General features: G+C 48.7%; 1 protein-coding gene across 3 annotated transcripts in view; it reads left to right on the top strand.

Moving 5' to 3' along the window:
* Positions 1-13,619: 13,619 nt before the first annotated feature.
* znf638 (zinc finger protein 638) overlaps positions 13,620-19,104 on the top strand; it is a 50,159-nt gene continuing 44,674 nt past the window's right edge. For all 3 annotated transcript variants that reach the window (XM_045701635.1, XM_045701634.1, XM_045701636.1), the window contains exons 1-2: positions 13,620-13,734; positions 16,154-18,003. In XM_045701635.1, coding sequence (XP_045557591.1) covers positions 17,863-18,003 — 141 coding nt within the window. In that variant the 5' untranslated portion in view covers positions 13,620-13,734; positions 16,154-17,862. The remainder of the gene's footprint in view (positions 13,735-16,153; positions 18,004-19,104) is intronic.

Consider the following 19,104-nt stretch of genomic DNA (forward strand, 5'->3'; position numbering starts at 1 on the left):
GCCTAGACGTAGTAGAGGAACTGCAGACAGATACAGGGACTACTCATAAAGCCTAGACGTAGTAGAGGAACTGCAGACATGGCCATAGAGAGAGAGGGCAGGGCACTGGAGATCTGAGGGACAGAGAAGAGTGGAGAAGAGGTGTGTGTGTCTCTGTCTCTGAAAAAAAAAAAATAATGTGTAGCCATAACACAGCTAAACAAACAAATGGCCCCTGGAAGTCATGGACCAGTCAATGGAACATAACTTCACAAACAGTTTCAACACCCTGGTTTTCAAGTGGTTTTAAATGAAAGAAATATATTCACCTTTAGTCTTGTAAGAGACCAACAAGAGCATCTGTGAATTCAACGGTGTATGAGTTTCAATTCTGTCAATTCAGAATTCTATGCAACACTAATAATGAATGCTATCCTAAGACTTTAGAAACAAATGACTTTATGAATCGACTGAATTTAAACGGAACTGACGTGTGTGAAAAGAAATGTACAATGAGGGAGGTCAAAACAACAACCAGACAACTCCTCTCCTCTTCCTGTCCTTCCTGGTCGGCTAAATGGACTCCATCTCTGGAAGGGAAGAGAAAAACAACACATACAAGCTTAACATAATATGACACCATAAAAGGTGTGATTTATGTTAACTAAATACTGCTTGTGTAGTTAGAGGCATAAATATAGGAACAGTGTGGTAAAGTTGGTAATACTTGCTTTTTACTCATGGAATTTGTATTTCAGAGATAAAAGATGAATGTGACAGGCAAATATTTAGACAGCAAACTGTTGTTTTAGGATATTTTCCAACCCAGAAACAACAGCTATACATTTGCCTCATATTAATACTTTGATCTGTCATGGTTGTCGAAAGGAGCGGACCAAAGTGCAGCGTGGTTGGTTGTAATTCCACATTTGATTAAATCCGTGAAACTTTGCAAATACACAAATAACTGAATAAACAAAAACAACAAACCGTGACGCAGAGAAAAACAAACACTACTCAAAATATATAATCACCCACAAAACCCAGGAAGAAAAACCCCCACTTAAATATGATCTCCAATTAGAGGCAACGAGGACCAGCTGCCTCCAATTGGAGATCAACCCCCCCCCAAAAAAAACAACATAGAAATAGAACAACTAGAACTAAAACATAGAAAACATAGAAAAACACACCCTGTCACGCCCTGACCCACTCTACCATAGAAAATCACATCTTACTATGGTCAGGACGTGACATGATCTTAAATACCAATTATTCTACATGACTATACAGTAAAAATTACCTACTTTACTTCACTGTTGCAACACTTATGACACTACCTGTGATGTGGAGAGAAAAAAAACGTACCCTTGAACTCGGCTTCGAAAAGCAGCTGATACATTTTAACCTTGACTGCTGCTTTTCTTTGCTGAGGCAGCCTCTTCAGGGTTGGCACCAGGCTCATGGCAAAGAGAGTCTCTTCATCCTCCTTCCTGTGAGCATCAGGTTGGGCTGCATCCCTCTCGACGGCTTGGAGGAGCCTCTGCTGAAATGAGTTGAGTGGATCTGGGGGATGGTACCTCCGATGACGCCTGGTGTGACGTTGTTCCTCTTCGTTTCTCTCTCTGTTTGTCTCCACGGCCACATCCTGTTCAACGAGGTCCTCAGTGGTCACTTCTGTGAGGTTCATAATAATCTCAGGTGGTCTGAGATCCAGAGGTGCTTCCTCCATTTCATCGTCTCAGGTGGTCCTACATCCAGAGGTGCTTCCTTCATTTCATTGTCTTCCATGGCTGCACCGGTGGTGGTCATACTGGTGGATGATGTAGAAGTTGTAGAGGGTCTCGAAGTTTGCCAATGAACATCTGAATGACTCAGAGGACAACTGGTGAAAGTGTTGTGGTCAGATGAGACCAAAATGGAGCTCTTTGACATCAACTCAACTCGCCGTGTTTGGAGGAGGAGGAATGCTGCCTATGACCCCAAGAACACCATCTCCACCATCAAACATGGAGGTGGAAACATTATGCTTTGGGGGTGTTTTTCTGCTAAGGGGACAGGACAACTTCACCGCATCAAAGGGATGATGGACGGGGCCATGTACCGTCAAATCTTGGGTGAGAACCTCCTTCCCTCAGCCAGAGCATTGAAAATGGGTCATGGATGGTTATTCCAGCGTGACAATGACCTAAAACACACGGCCAAGGCAACAAAGGAGTGGCTCAAGAAGAAGCACATTAAGGTCCTGGAGTGGCCTAGCCAGTCTCCAGACCTTAATCCCATAGGAAATCTGTTGAGGGGGGCTGAAGGTTTGAGTTGCCAAACGTCAGCCTCGAAACCTTAATGACTTGGAGAAGATGTGCAAAGAGGAGTGGGACAAAATCCTTCCTGAGATGTGTGCAAACCTGGTGGCCAACTACAAGAAACGTCTGACCTCTGTGATTGCCAAGAAGGGTTTTGCCACCAAGTACTAAGTCATGCTTTGCAGAGGGGTCAAATACTTATTTCCCTCATTAAATTGCAAATCAATTTATAACATTTTTGACATGCGTTTTTCTGGATTTTTTTGTTTTTATTCTGTCTCTCACTGTTCAAATAAACCTACCATTAAACCTACCATGATCATAGACGGATCATTTCTTTGTCAGTGGGCAAACGTACAAAATCAGCAGTGGATCAAATACTTTTTTCCCCTCACTGTACCAGACCCCTATACCACACCCCTATACCACACCCCTATACCACACCCCTATACCACACCCCTATACCACACCCCTATGCCACAGCCCTATGCCACAGCCCTATACCACATCCTATACTACACCCCTATACCACACCCTCTACTACACCCCTATACCACACCCCTATACCACACCCCTCTACTACACCCCTATACAGACCCCTATACCACACCCCTATACCACACCCCTATGCCACAGCCCTATACCACATCCTATACTACACCCCTATACCACACCCTCTACTACACCCCTATACCACACCCCTATACCAGACCCCTATACCACACCCTCTACTACACCCCTATACCACACCCTCTACTACACCCCTATACCACACCCCTATACCATACCCCTATACCACACCCTTACTACACCCCTATACCACACCCCTATACCACACCCCTATACCACACCCCTATACCACACCCTCTACCACACCCCTATACCACACCCCTATACCAGACCCCTATACCACACCCTCTACTACACCCCTATACCACACCCCTATACCACATCCTATACCACACCCCTATACCACACCCCTCTACCACACCCCTATATCACACCCTTATACCACACCCCTATACCACACCCCTATACCACGCCTCTATACCAGACCCCTATACAGACCCCTATACAAGACCCCTATACCAGACCCCTATACCACACCCCTATACCAGACCCCTATACCACACCCCTATACCACACCCCTATACCACACCCCTCTACTACACCCCTATACAGACCCCTATACCACACCCCTATACCACACCCCTATGCCACAGCCCTATACCACACCCCTATACCACACCCTTCACTGTACCAGACCCCTATACCACACCCCTATACCACACCCCTATACCACACCCCTATACCACACCCCTCTACTACACCCCTATACCACACCCCTATACCACACCCCTATGCCACAGCCCTATACCACATCCTATACTACACCCCTATACCACACCCTCTACTACACCCCTATACCACACCCCTATACCACACCCCTATACCACACCCTCTACTACACCCCTATACCACACCCCTATACCACATCCTATACCACACCCCTATACCACACCCCTATACCACACCCTTATACCACACCCCTATACCACACCCCTATACCACACCCCTATACCAGACCCCTATACCAGACCCCTATACAGACCCCTATACCACACCCCTATACCACACCCCTATACCAGACACCTATACCACACCCTCTACTACACCACTATACCACACCCCTATACCACACCCCTATACCACACCCCTATGCCACACCCCTATGCCACACCCCAATACCACACCCCAATACCACACCCCTATACCACACCCCTATACTACACCACTATACCACACCCCTATACCAGACCCCTATACCAGACCCCTATACCAGACCCCTATACCACACCCCTATACCAGAGCCCAATACCACACCCCTATACCAGACCCCTATACCACACCCCTATACCACCTCCTATACCAGACCCCTATACCACACCCCTATACCACACCCCTATACCACACCCCTATGCCACAACCCTATGCCACAACCCTATGCCACACCCCTATGCCACACCCTATGCCACACCCCTATACCACACCTTATTCCAAATCCTATACCACACCACTATACCACATCCTATACCACATACTATACCACACCCCTATGCCACACCCCTATACCACACCCCTATACCACATTCTATACCACATTGTATACCACACCCCTATACCACACCCCTATACCACACCCCTATAACACACCCCTATACCAACCCCTATACCACACCCCTATGCCACACCCCTATACCACACCCCTATACCACACCCCTATACAGACCCCTATACCACACCCCTATACCACACCCCTATACCACACCCCTATACCACACCCCTATACCACACCCCTATACAGACCCCTATACACACCCCTAAACCACACCCCTATGCCACAGCCCTATGCCACATCGTATACTACACCCATATACCACACCCCTATACCACACCCTCTACTACACCCCTATACCACACCCCTATACCACACCCCTATACCACACCCCTATACCAGACCCCTATACCAGACCCTCTACTACACCCCTATACCACACCCTCTACTACACCCCTATTCCAGACCCCTATACCACACCCTCTACTACACCCCTATACCACACCCCTATACCAGACCCCTATACCACACCCCTCTACCACACCCCTATACCACACCCCCTATACCAGACCCCTATACCACACCCTCTACTACACCCCTATACCACACCCCTATACCACATCCTATACCACACCCCTATACCACACCCCTATACCAGACCCCTATACCACACCCTCTACTACACCCCTATACCACACCCCTATACCACACCCCTATACCACACCCCTATACCACACCCCTATACCACACCCCTATACCACACCCCTATACCACACCCCTATACCACACCCCTATACCACACCCCTATACCAGACCCCTATACCACACCCTATACCAGACCCCTATACCACACCCCTATACCACACCCCTATACCACACCCCTATACCACACCCCTATACTACACCCCCTATACAGACCCCTATACCACACCCCTATACCACACCCCTATGCCACACCCCTATACCACACCCCTATACCACACCCCTATTACCACACCCCTATACCACACCCCTATACCACACCCCTATACCACACCCCCTATACCACACCCCTCTACTACACCCCTATACCACACCCCTATACCACACCCCTATGCCACAGCCCCTATACCACATCCTATACTACACCCCTATACCACACCCTCTACTACACCCCTATACCACACCCCTATACCACACCCCTATACCACACCCTCTACTACACCCCTATACCACACCCCTATACCACACCCCTATACCACACCCCTATACCAGACCCCTATACCACACCCTCTACTACACCCCTATACCACACCCTCTACTACACCCCTATTCCAGACCCCTATACCACACCCTATACCACACCCCTATACCACACCCCTATACCAGACCCCTATACCACACCCTCTACCACACCCCTATACCACACCCCTATACCACACCCCTATACCACACCCCTATACCACACCCCCTATACCACACCCCTATACCACACCCTATACCACACCCCTATACCACACCCCTATACCACACCCTATACCACACCCCCTATACCACACCCCTATACCACACCCCTATACCACACCCCTATACCACACCCCTATACCACACCCCTATACCACGCCCCTATACCACACCCCTATACCACACCCCTATACCACACCCCCTATACCAGACCCCTATACCACACCCCTATACCACACCCCTATACCACACCCCTCTACTACACCCCCTATACAGACCCCTATACCACACCCCTATACCACACCCCTATACCACACCCCTATACCACACCCCTATACCACACCCTCTATACCAGACCCCTATACCACACCCCTATACCAACCCCTATACCACACCCCTATACCACACCCCTCTACTACACCCCTATACCACACCCCCTATACCAGACCCCTATGCCACAGCCCTATACCACACCCTATACTACACCCCTATACCACACCCTCTACTACACCCCTATACCACACCCCCTATACCACACCCCTATACCACACCCTCTACTACACCCCCTATACCACACCCCTATACCACACCCTATACCACACCCCTATACCACACCCCTATACCACACCCCTATACCACACCCCTATACCACACCCCTATACCACACCCCTATACCAGACCCCTATACAGACCCCTATACCACACCCCTATACCACACCCCTATACCACACCCCTATACCACACCCTCTACTACACCACTATACCACACCCCTATACCACACCCCTATACCACACCCCTATGCCACACCCCTATGCCACACCCCTATACCACACCCCTATACCACACCCCTATACCACACCCCCTATACCACACCCCCTATACCACACCCCTATACCACACCCCTATACCACACCCCTATACCACACCCCCTATACCACACCCCTATACCACACCCCTTATACCACACCCCTATACCACACCCCTATACCACACCCCCTATACCACACCCCTATACCACACCCCTATACCACACCCCTATACCACACCCCCTATACCACACCCCTATACCACACCCCTATACCACACCCCTATACCACACCCCTATACCACACCCTCTACTACACCCCTATACCACACCCCTATACCACACCCCTATACCAGACCCCTATACCACACCCCTATACCACACCCTCTACTACACCCCTATACCACACCCCTATACCACATCCTATACCACACCCCTCTACTACACCCCTATACCACACCCCTATACCACACCCCTATACCAGACCCCTATACCACACCCCTATACCACACCCCTATACAGACCCCTATACCACACCCCTATACCACACCCCTATACCACACCCCTATACAGACCCCTATACCACACCCCTATACCACACCCCTATACAGACCCCTATACCACACCCCATATACCAGACCCCAATACCACACCCCAATACCACACCCCTATACCACACCCTCTACTACACCACTATACCACACCCCTATACCAGACCCCTATACCACACCCCTATACCAGACCCCAATACCACACCCCTATACCAGACCCCTATACCACACCCCTATACCACACCCCTATACCACAACCCTATACCAACTCCTATACCAGACCCCTATACCACACCCCTATACCACACCCCTATACCACAACCCTATGCCACAACCCTATGCCACACCCCTATGCCACACCCTATGCCACACCCTATACCACACCCCTATACCACACCTTATTCCAAATCCTATACCACACCACTATACCACATCCTATACCACATACTATACCACACCCCTATGCCACACCCCTATACCACACCCCTATACCACATTATATACCACACCCCTATACCACACCCCTATAACACACCCCTATACCAACCCCTATACCAACCCCTATACCACACCCCTATACCACACCCCTATACCACACCCCTATATCACATCCAATGCACAATACACACAGTGAGCTGCCTGGGGGTCTTAACACAGACAGTGGTGAGTGACAGAATCTGAGAGACCATTCGTTTTCATGAAGCTTAATTGGACTCCGCGCTAACCGGCCCCAAGGGGCCCCTTGCGGCTCCCATAGGATGTCACACAGACTTGATGCAACACAACCCTGAAAGGTGACGATTAACAGATCACAGAGTGTGTTAAGAAAGGAGAGGGTTACAGTGGGGTGAGAAGGAGAGAGAGACGTGAGAGACATAGGAGATGGGAGAGAGACGTGAGAGACATAGGAGATGGGAGAGAGACGTGAGAGACATAGGAGATGGGAGAGAGACGTGAGAGACATAGGAGATGGGAGAGAGACATAGGATACGGGAGAGAGACGTGAGAGACATAGGAGATGGGAGAGAGACGTGAGAGACAGAGAAGACGAAAGACATAGGAGACGGGAGAGAGACGTGAGAGACATAGGAGATGGGAGAGAGACGTGAGAGACATTAACGGAAGAGAGACGTGAGAGACATAGGAGATGGGAGAGAGACGTGAGAGACATTGGAGACGGGAGAGAGAGACGTGAGAGACATAGGAGATGGGAGAGAGACGTGAGAGACATAGGAGACGGGAGAGAGACGTGAGAGACATAGGAGATGGGAGAGAGAGACGTGAGAGACATAGGAGATGGGAGAGAGACGGAAACATAGGAGACGGGAGAAGACGTGAGAGACATTGGAGACGGAGAAGCGTGAGAGACATAGGAGATGGGAGAGAGACGTGAGAGACATAGGAGATGGGAGAGAGACGTGAGAGACATAGGAGATGGGAGAGAGACGTGAGAGACATTGGAGACGGGAGAGAGACGTGAGAGACATAGGAGACGGGAGAGAGAGGAGAATTAAAGTCTGAGTTGTGAGACCGAGACTGAATCAGTCACCTGCTTACTGACATAAAAAAATTTAAAAAATCTACACTGAATGTGAAGCTAAACACTAAGCTTGTCCAGTATAGCTTTACAGTATATAACAGCTTGTCCAGTATAGCTTTACAGTATATAACAGAACAGCTTGTCCAGTATAGCTTTACAGTATATAACAGCTTGTCCAGTATAGCTTTATAGTATATAACAGCTTGTCCAGTATAGCTTTACAGTATATAACAGAACAGCTTGTCCAGTATAGTTTTATAGTATATAACAGCTTGTCCAGTATAGCTTTACAGTATATAACAGAACAGCTTGTCCAGTATAGTTTTATACTATATAACAGCTTGTCCAGTATAGTTTTACAGTATATAACAGCTTGTCCAGTATAGCTTTACAGTATATAACAGAACAGCTTGTCCAGTATAGTTTTACAGTATATAACAGCTTGTCCAGTATAGCTTTACAGTATATAACAGAACAGCTTGTCCAGTATAGTTTTACAGTATATAACAGAACAGCTTGTCCAGTATAGTTTTACAGTATATAACAGCTTGTCCAGTATAGTTTTACAGTATATAACAGACACTTGTCCAGTATAGTTTTACAGTATATAACAGAACAGCTTGTCCAGTATATTTTTACAGTATATAACAGAACAGCTTGTCCAGTATATTTTTACAGTATATAACAGAACAGCTTGTCCAGTATAGTTTTACAGTATATAACAGCTTGTCCAGTATAGCTTTACAGTATATAACAGAACAGCTTGTCCAGTATAGTTTTATAGTATATAACAGCTTGTCCAGTATAGTTTTACAGTATATAACAGAACAGCTTGTCCAGTATAGTTTTACAGTATATAACAGAACAGCTTGTCCAGTATAGTTTTATAGTATATAACAGCTTGTCCAGTATAGTTTTACAGTATATAACAGAACAGCTTGTCCAGTATTGCTTTACAGTTAAGGAAGGCTGTGCAGCTGTATAGTTTAACGTTACGATCTATAGGTTACAACTAGGCATGTCTGCCTTCCAGTCACCTCTATAGGTTACAACTAGGCATGTCTGCCTTCCAGTCACCTCTATAGGTTACAACTAGGCATGTCTGCCTTCCAGTCACCTCTATAGGTTACAACTAGACATGTCTGCCTTCCAGTCACCTCTATAGGTTACAACTAGGCATGTCTGCCTTCCAGTCACCTCTATAGGTTACAACTAGGCATGTCTGCCTTCCAGTCACCTCTATAGGTTACAACTAGGCATGTCTGCCTTCCAGTCACCTCTATAGGTTACAACTAGGCATGTCTGCCTTCCAGTCACCTCTATAGGTTACTGTGTGCCTGTCTTTGCCCTGTGATGGGGGGTAGTGGACTGTGTTCCTGTCTTTGCCCTGTGATGGGGGGTAGTGGGACTGTGTGTCTGTCTTTGCCCTGTGATGGGGGGTAGTGGGACTGTGTGTCTGTCTTTGCCCTGTGATGGGGGGTTGTGGGACTGTGTGTCTGTCTCTGCCCTGTGATGGGGGGTGGTGGGACTGTGTGTCTGTCTTTGCCCTGTGATGGGGGGTAGTGGGACTGTGTTCCTGTCTTTGCCCTGTGATGGGGGGTAGTGGGACTGTGTGCCTGTCTTTGCCCTGTGATGGGGGGTAGTGGGACTGTGTGTCTGTCTTTGCCCAGTGATGGGGGGTTGTGGGACTGTGTGTCTGTCTCTGCCCTGTGATGGGGGTAGTGGGACTGTGTGTCTGTCTCTGCCCTGTGATGAGGGGTAGTGGGACTGTGTGCCTGTCATTGCCCTGTGATGTGGGACTGTGTGTCTGTCATTGCCCTGTGATGGGGGGTAGTGGGACTGTGTGCCTGTCATTGCCCTGTGATGTGGGACTGTGTGCCTGTCATTGCCCTGTGATGTGGGACTGTGTGCCTGTCTCTGCCCTGTGATGGGGGGGTAGTGGGACTGTGTGCCTGTCTTTGCCCTGTGATGGGGGGTAGTGGGACTGTGTGTCTGTCTTTGCCCTGTGATGGGGGGGTAGTGGACTGTGTGTCTGTATTTACCCTGTGATGGGGGTAGTGGGACTGTGTGTCTGTCTCTGCCCTGTGATGGGGGTAGTGGGACTGTGTGCCTGTCTCTGCCCTGTGATGGGGGGTAGTGGGACTGTGTGTCTGTCTTTGCCCTGTGATGGGTGGTAGTGGGACTGTGTGTCTGTCTCTGCCCTGTGATGGGGGGTAGTGGGACTGTGTGTCTGTCTTTGCCCTGTGATGGGTGGTAGTGGGACTGTGTGCCTGTCTCTGCCCTGTGATGGGGGGTAGTGGGACTGTGTGTCTGTCTTTGCCCTGTGATGGGGGGTAGTGGGACTGTGTGTCTGTCTCTGCCCTGTGATGGGGGGTGGTGGGACTGTGTGCCTGTCATTGCCCTGTGATGTGGGACTGTGTGTCTGTCATTGCCCTGTGATGGGGGGTAGTGGGACTGTGTGTCTGTCATTGCCCTGTGATGGGGGGGTAGTGGGACTGTGTGCCTGTCATTGCCCTGTGATGTGGGACTGTGTGCCTGTCTCTGCCCTGTGATGGGGGTAGTGGGACTGTGTGCCTGTCTCTGCCCTGTGATGGGGGGTAGTGGGACTGTGTGTCTGTCTTTGCCCAGTGATGGGGGGTAGTGGGACTGTGTGTCTGTCTTTGCCCAGTGATGGGGGTGGTGGGACTGTGTGTCTGTCTTTGCCCTGTGATGGGGGGTAGTGGGACTGTGTTCCTGTCTTTGCCCTGTGATGGGGGGTGTTGGGACTGTGTGTCTGTCTTTGCCCTGTGATGGGGGGTGGTGGGACTGTGTGCCTGTCTTTGCCCTGTGATGGGGGGTAGTGGGACTGTGTGTCTGTCTTTGCCCTGTGATGGGGGGTAGTGGGACTGTGTGCCTGTCTTTGCCCTGTGATGGGGGGTAGTGGGACTGTGTGTCTGTCTTTGCCCAGTGATGGGGGGTTGTGGGACTGTGTGTCTGTCTCTGCCCTGTGATGAGGGGTAGTGGGACTGTGTGCCTGTCATTGCCCTGTGATGTGGGACTGTGTGTCTGTCATTGCCCTGTGATGGGGGGTAGTGGGACTGTGTGCCTGTCATTGCCCTGTGATGTGGGACTGTGTGCCTGTCATTGCCCTGTGATGTGGGACTGTGTGCCTGTCTCTGCCCTGTGATGGGGGGTAGTGGGACTGTGTGCCTGTCTCTGCCCTGTGATGGGGGGTAGTGGGACTGTGTGCCTGTCTCTGCCCTGTGATGGGGGTAGTGGGACTGTGTGCCTGTCTTTGCCCTGTGATGGGGGTAGTGGGACTGTGTGTCTGTATTTACCCTGTGATGGGGGTAGTGGGACTGTGTGTCTGTCTCTGCCCTGTGATGGGGGTAGTGGGACTGTGTGTCTGTCTCTGCCCTGTGATGGGGGTGGTGGGACTGTGTGCCTGTCATTGCCCTGTGATGTGGGACTGTGTGTCTGTCATTGCCCTGTGATGGGGGGTAGTGGGACTGTGTGCCTGTCATTGCCCTGTGATGTGGGACTGTGTGCCTGTCATTGCCCTGTGATGTGGGACTGTGTGCCTGTCTCTGCCCTGTGATGGGGGGTAGTGGGACTGTGTGTCTGTCTCTGCCCTGTGATGGGGGGTAGTGGACTGTGTTCCTGTCTTTGCCCTGTGATGGGGGGTAGTGGGACTGTGTGTCTGTCTTTACCCTGTGATGGGGGGTAGTGGGACTGTGTGTCTGTCTTTGCCCTGTGATGGGGGGTAGTGGGACTGTGTGTCTGTCTCTGCCCTGTGATGGGGGTAGTGGGACTGTGTGTTCCTGTCTTTGCCCTGTGATGGGGGGTAGTGGGACTGTGTGTCTGTCATTGCCCTGTGATGGGGGGTAGTGGGACTGTGTGTCTGTCTCTGCCCTGTGATGGGGGGTAGTGGGACTGTGTGCCTGTCTTTGCCCTGTGATGGGGGGTAGTGGGACTGTGTGTCTGTCTCTGCCCTGTGATGGGGGGTGGTGGGACTGTGTGCCTGTCCTCAGCTACTCCATAAGAGTGGGGTACGCACAGACTCAGCCAGTCTAAGGCTGATATAGTCTCACTTTGGCAATGCTCTAATGCACAGATGTCCAACTCATTCCATAGAAGGGGTTTTCACTCCTCCCATGTACTTGATTGATGAATTAAGGTCACTAATTAGTAAGGAACTCCCTTCACCTTAATTTAAAGGGAATTAACTAAAACCTGCAGACACTCAGCCCTCCATGGAATGAGTTTTGACAGCCCTGCTCTAATCTATCAATCTATAATCCTAAATGTGTTTTTACCATAACGTGTTCACTCATCCCCCACACAAATCAGCCAATCTGTTCATCCTCCTCCTCTCTGTTTCATACAGACCTCCATCATCTCTCCACCCTCATCCTCCTCCTGTCCCGTCTCTTTTCATTCTTCCATCTTCCATGTGGATAAATCATCAGTGCTGATTTGAACCTGGGTCTCTTCTGCTTGCATTAAAACTGTGTTAGCCTCCCGAGCTAAGGTCTATATGACACTAGTTTAAGGTACTAACGCAGGTAGCCGAGTGGTTAGAGCGTTGGGCCAGTAACCGTAAAGGTCGCTAGATTGAATCCCTGAGCTGACAAGGTAAAAAATCTGTCATTCTGCCCCTGAACAAGGCAGTTAAACCCACTGTTCCTAGGCCGTCATTGTAAATAAGAATTTGTTCTTAACTGACTTGCCTAGTTAAATAAAGATGAAATAAATAAATGTTAAACTTGGTAAATGATTCTGTGAATTTGATGTTGATGTAGGACTAGGGTTCCCCCATCTGGTGAAAAATGGCTAATACCAGTTCCTCCAATCAACGACTCTGTTTTCAATGGGTCAGGTCTTTGACGTTGTTCGGATGAGATAGTAGAATGCGCATGCGCAGATCCGTTAGCAAATTGCCAGTCAAACGTCGGTTGGAGCCGCCTGAAGACAAGTACGAGATATCTCCATAGAAAATAACCGAAAATAACAGAAGGTATGTAACAAAAACACATTTCACAAGACAGAAAAGATGAGTTGTTGTTCATATGTGTGTTTTAAAACGGACAATAACGTTGGCTGGAAGTAGAAACTCGGTTTGTGTCCTCTGTCGCATGCGGAGCTTAATGCAACACGATACAGGAAATACAAAATGGTGGACTGATGTTTTTCGGTGAAGACGCAGAAGGCAGCTGTGATCTATCACAACTAGGGTGACCACATTTAAAATGCCCAAATGCGGGACAACATGATGATTTTGCGGGACATTCGTAGGACAGTGTAGCCTAGATACAGATATATTTTTTTGTGCAGCACCCCTCCCCCCAAAATACAGCGCCTGTTTACTCAGAGAAAGAGGTGAAGCGAGATGTTTCTCCACAGATAGAAGAATGAGACAGATATTTCACCGGATGTGAAGTTGTATAAATGTGAAGCATCCGCTTGGCGTTTTTTCACTCATTACCAAATATGGTAGTGAGAAGAAGCCCAGTGACCCGGCAGTTGGAGAAGATGGACCCAGATGGATTTTGACCGATATTCCGCAGATTTTATCATCGATGAAACATTTCATCTCAACACAGTTTTCTGTTCCCAAAACTAGAATCTGTTAGGAACATACTAAGTTTTGTGGACTTTTTGTCAAAGGTTTAAATGTTTTATCGTTTGAGTGTTAAGGTGAATTGAGTTATTGCACTTCAGAGTAGGCGTTCCCTAACGGAAATATGCAAATGTCCTAGAATGCGCCAATAGGATCTGTAGCTTGTGCTTGTTCCGCCCACAATGACTAATTTGTTCCCATTTAAATCGGCCGGCTGTGGGCTATCTGGTTATGCTGGTTATGCTATTAAATTTGGACCTGTTATGTTGAAATGTTACTCATTTTATCATTATATGATCTTCCAATACATTAATTCAGCTTTGATCTAACTTTATGGGACTCCCAATCACAACAGGGTTGTGATACAGCCCAGGATCGAACCAGGGTCTGTAGTGACGCCTCTAGCACTGAGCAGTGCCTTAGATGGCTCCGCCACTCGGGATCCCAGTGATCACTCTTATCACTGCCTAGCCAAAAAACAATCTTCTGGTATTCTGTGAAATCTGTCTGATTTGAATATGCATTACACAACTTCCCTTTGGATGCGGGGCTGGCTGTAGTGTGCACATGATTGTTTGGTTAGCAATGCTAGCTAGCTAATATTTTGCAGCCTGTAAAAAGTGTGGCACTGCTAGCGCTAGCTAATAGTTTACATATGGCAGAGTTTTCTGGTTTATTTATGAATTTGGATTGATATCCGCTCTAATTTGTGAGTTGTAACACTAGCTAGTCAGCCACCTTGCTCGGTGGCTAGCTTCTTGCATCTTGTGGTGTGCACATGACCAATGAACGAGCAGATGCCGTTTAGGTCAAATGAGGACACTGCTCAGGCTAGCCTGGAACCCCCCCCCCGACGTTGAATTGCATTGGATTCAACATCGGGCATAAATGAGCGTTTTGAATCAGGAAGGTTACCTCACATGGCCTCTACAAGCCATAATTCTGAATAAAATCTACTTCACCGGTTGTCTGTGCGGTTGGTCCTTTTTGCAGGTAGGAATCAGACCGTGTACCCACAGGAAATCCATAATTGCATCAACCTTTTCAAAGTGCTGGTTAGTGCGTTCATATTTCTATCACCCGAAGGACTTGACGGAACCACGTAAACACGTGCACCAGCTCGGCTAGTATGCATGCTTCTTGTGCACGTGTTTACGTGGTTCTGCCGCGGTGCTTCGGGTAATAGAAATATGAACTAAACCTGAGATCGTTTATTGATTGTTGCATCCACATAACCTTTCAAATGTTGATTCCATGTTCATTCAATAATCAATAGCTTACACTTAACCCTACTAAATCTGATCTTTAGCTAAACTAGTAAGCCCCGTTTCATTACCGAATAAACTATTTGCCTTAGTGGTCTATTATCTTAAAAGTATGACTGTAAATCTTTTTGTTAAAAAAAAGCTGCTTGCAATCTTGCAAATTTCACTAAAGCTGTGCATGGAGTTTGTAAAATAAGGTTGTATGTTTTCACGATGACTACTTCTCCCCCTCCTGTCTGTTCCCTGTTTGCTTGCTGTTTTTTGTTTTTCTTTCCTCCAGTGAAGATGCAGGAACTGTCTTCTTCTGCTCTGACCTAACCAACAGAAGCCTGGTGACGTTCTAGAAGCTGTTCTAGAACAGTTTGACACACAACTGATTTGAAAAGTGTTTCAGTGTGAAATAGACTTGAAACTGACCAAACCGATCAATCGCAGACATCCAGTCTGCTTTCCAGTTTGATTACTACTGTCCATAGACCTGTCCCAGGGCGAGCCAGAGAGAAGACCAACCAGTAACCCTCCTGTGTGTTTCTCCTCTCCAACTCTTTCAGCTTTGCGTTGCTATTGGATCGTTGCGCTGCTCCCCTTTCCAGCCTGCTGAATCCGATTGGAGGGCTGGGAGTTGGGATCCCGCCCCCGCAGCTCCTCTTAGGCCACGCCTCCCTGCAGCTGGCCCAGCTCAAAGCCCAGCTCGTTACCGCTGCAACCGCCAACCCCCCACTACCCTACACTCACCCCCATCCACCTTCTCTCGCCCCCCCTCATCAAGCTCCTCAAAGCGGCAGCTACCGTCAATAACATGTCCCATCCCCTATATAACCCCTTAGGGGGTCAGTACTCTTCACAGGCCCAGAGAACTGCCACCCAGATGGGGCAGTACGGACACACACAATCCCAGGCCGGAAGGGACCCACTGGGGGCCTCCCGCCATGGTCTGGGCCCTGGGTCTGGTGGTGGTGGTTCCTCCGGCCAGGGAGGCATGATGTCCTCGATGGTGGCCCAGCAGATGGGGTATGACCTGGGGCAGAGATCGACCGGGATGACCCCGGAGCTGGAGACCTCCATAGACCACCACATCCGCGGGGCCAGAGAGGATGTGAGGCTGCTCAGCCAGTTGATGCAGCAGAAACAGAACCAGCAGGTCCCACTGGACGCCCGAGACCTTCGCCTAAGTCACGACCCCATGGACGAGCTCTCGTCTGGGGGTGGGCTGGGCGGTTACACCCCTGGCCGGACCTCCAGCGACCAGCAAAGCTCCATGGACTCCTGGTCTGGCTACCTGACCCAGTCTGCTTCCTCCAAACTCTTCTCCTCCACCCTTCCTCAGTACCAAAGCCAAACCTCTGGGTTTGGAGGTGCGGGAGTGCTGGGGTCCACCTCAAGGGGTTCCGAGGCTCCCATGAGCGCCTCGTCCGCAGCCTCTCGTCCAGCCCGGTACACGTCCGAAGTCCGCCAGCAGCATCCTGGCGAGTTTCGGCTTGTCCAACGAAGACCTGGAGCTCCTCAGCCACTACCCAGACGATCAACTGACCCCAGACAACCTGCCCTTCATCCTCAGAGACATCCGCATCCGTAAGTCCAATAGAACTATGGATGTGGACCATCGGCCCAAGGTAGGCGGTGGACCTGGCCCAGGGTCCGACCACGGTGGTGGAGGACAGAGCAAAGTGATCGATTATGAACATTCTAGTGCTACTAAATACGACAGTTATGATGATGGTGATAATAGCCAACCCGATAATTACGGCGCGCGTAATCCGCTCCCAATGGAGACGGCAAAATATGACATGGTCAGAGACTTGCTGAGCGGGTACGCCGGCCATTCCAAGCAGCGTATCCAACAGCATCACATCCAGAGCCCCATGAAAGAGACAGACTCTCGCATCGGCCTTCCTCCGCCTTCCAGCCAGTCCCAGCAGACCCACAAAACCCACGGCTCGTCATCTAAAGCAACATCCAAGTCCATGAACATCCCTGTCCGAGGCGGAGACCAAGGACTCAACCGACACCTGGCGTCCCAGAATCAAGGCAACGCTCGGGGCCACGCTCAGCCCCGGTCCGGCCTGGTGGTTCATGGTGGTAGAGATGGTGCTGGAGCTGGGGGCGGAATTCCAGGACTCAGGGTTGGAGGTGTCGGGGTTCCTCCTCCCACGACACCCCCCATGTGGCCTCCCTTATTCCCCATCATGAACCCATCTATCCCACCTCCTGGTCTGTTCCGGTGCCCCGGATTGGTCCGACGCCTTCCTTGCACCAGCAGATGAACCTACCTCCCCCGATGATGATGATGATGCCGACGAGGTTACCGACTCCGACCATGATGAGTGACTACTCTGCTGCTTCTCCCAGAATCTTTCCTCATACCTGTTCTCTCTGTAACATAGAATGTTCCCAGCTAAAGGTGAGTTTTTTTTTTGCCATACCTGTCTTGACCTTTGGTTCTAAATACTGTTTGAGATTGTTATACTTTGAGCACTGTTTGATTTTCTTTCCTGGAAGGCCAAAACACTATATATTTATATATATTTTTTCTACCTGGTAACCCATGTCTGTTTCAGTCCTGGATAATAGACCAGGTGTTTTAGCCCTCCAGAAACAGCTCCAGCCGTTTGTTTCAGAAGTTCAATCAAGTACATATAAAGTATTTGAAATCTCAAATAGTATTTGAACCCAGTCCTGAACCTCTCCATACTGATTGTGTGCCTTTTTTAAAAAATATATATATTTTTGAACCTCATGTTGTAACTCAAGACTTCGCTTGTTGAATGTTCCTTTTTTGTTTATTCAAACACTTAAGTCTAGCTGTGCGATTATCACATGTATTTCACGGTGAGTTGAGATGTTCTAAAATGAATGAAAATAATTAAATAAAACAGAGAAAAACCTTTTTTTAGTATAAATAAATATTTTCTCCTCGGGGAATATGAAGACATCGAATCCTGGACTGAAATCAACATTATTCTATTGTCGTTATTGGAAGTTGTGTAATTTCATGACATTCCCCCCAAAAATTAAACTTTGAAATATTGTCATTTTATTTGTTTGTAAAGGCCATATTTAAGACATTCTGTTATAAAATGCCGTTTTATTTGTGACTTTCGATGGCCGTGATTTGCCTTGAGGAAGACTAGTGCTCGAAGACGATACAACCAACGACAAGATGAGAAGCTGCCAGAGAACAACAATCAATCAATGTATTTATAAAGCCCTTCTTACGTCAGCTGGTGTCACAAAGTGCTGTACAGAAACAAGGAAGTTAAGGCTCTGTTTCTAGACATTGACCGTGGTCAATTAATGGACTATTTAGCCACTAGAAGATGTTTTTGTTCTCTTAAAAATGTTTTTACTCAAACCCCTATATCATTGTATTATAGCCTTGTGTGTAAACCAATGACACAACACACTACTAACTGTATATACACAATTGATTTAGTTACTTTGGGAAGCAAGTTATTTTTTGGGGAAGAAGATGGCTGACGAGAGAATCCATTCCAGAGAAGAC

The sequence above is a fragment of the Salmo salar genome, chromosome ssa18 (genome assembly GCF_905237065.1).
Source record: "Salmo salar chromosome ssa18, Ssal_v3.1, whole genome shotgun sequence".
Taxonomy (NCBI): domain Eukaryota; kingdom Metazoa; phylum Chordata; class Actinopteri; order Salmoniformes; family Salmonidae; genus Salmo; species Salmo salar.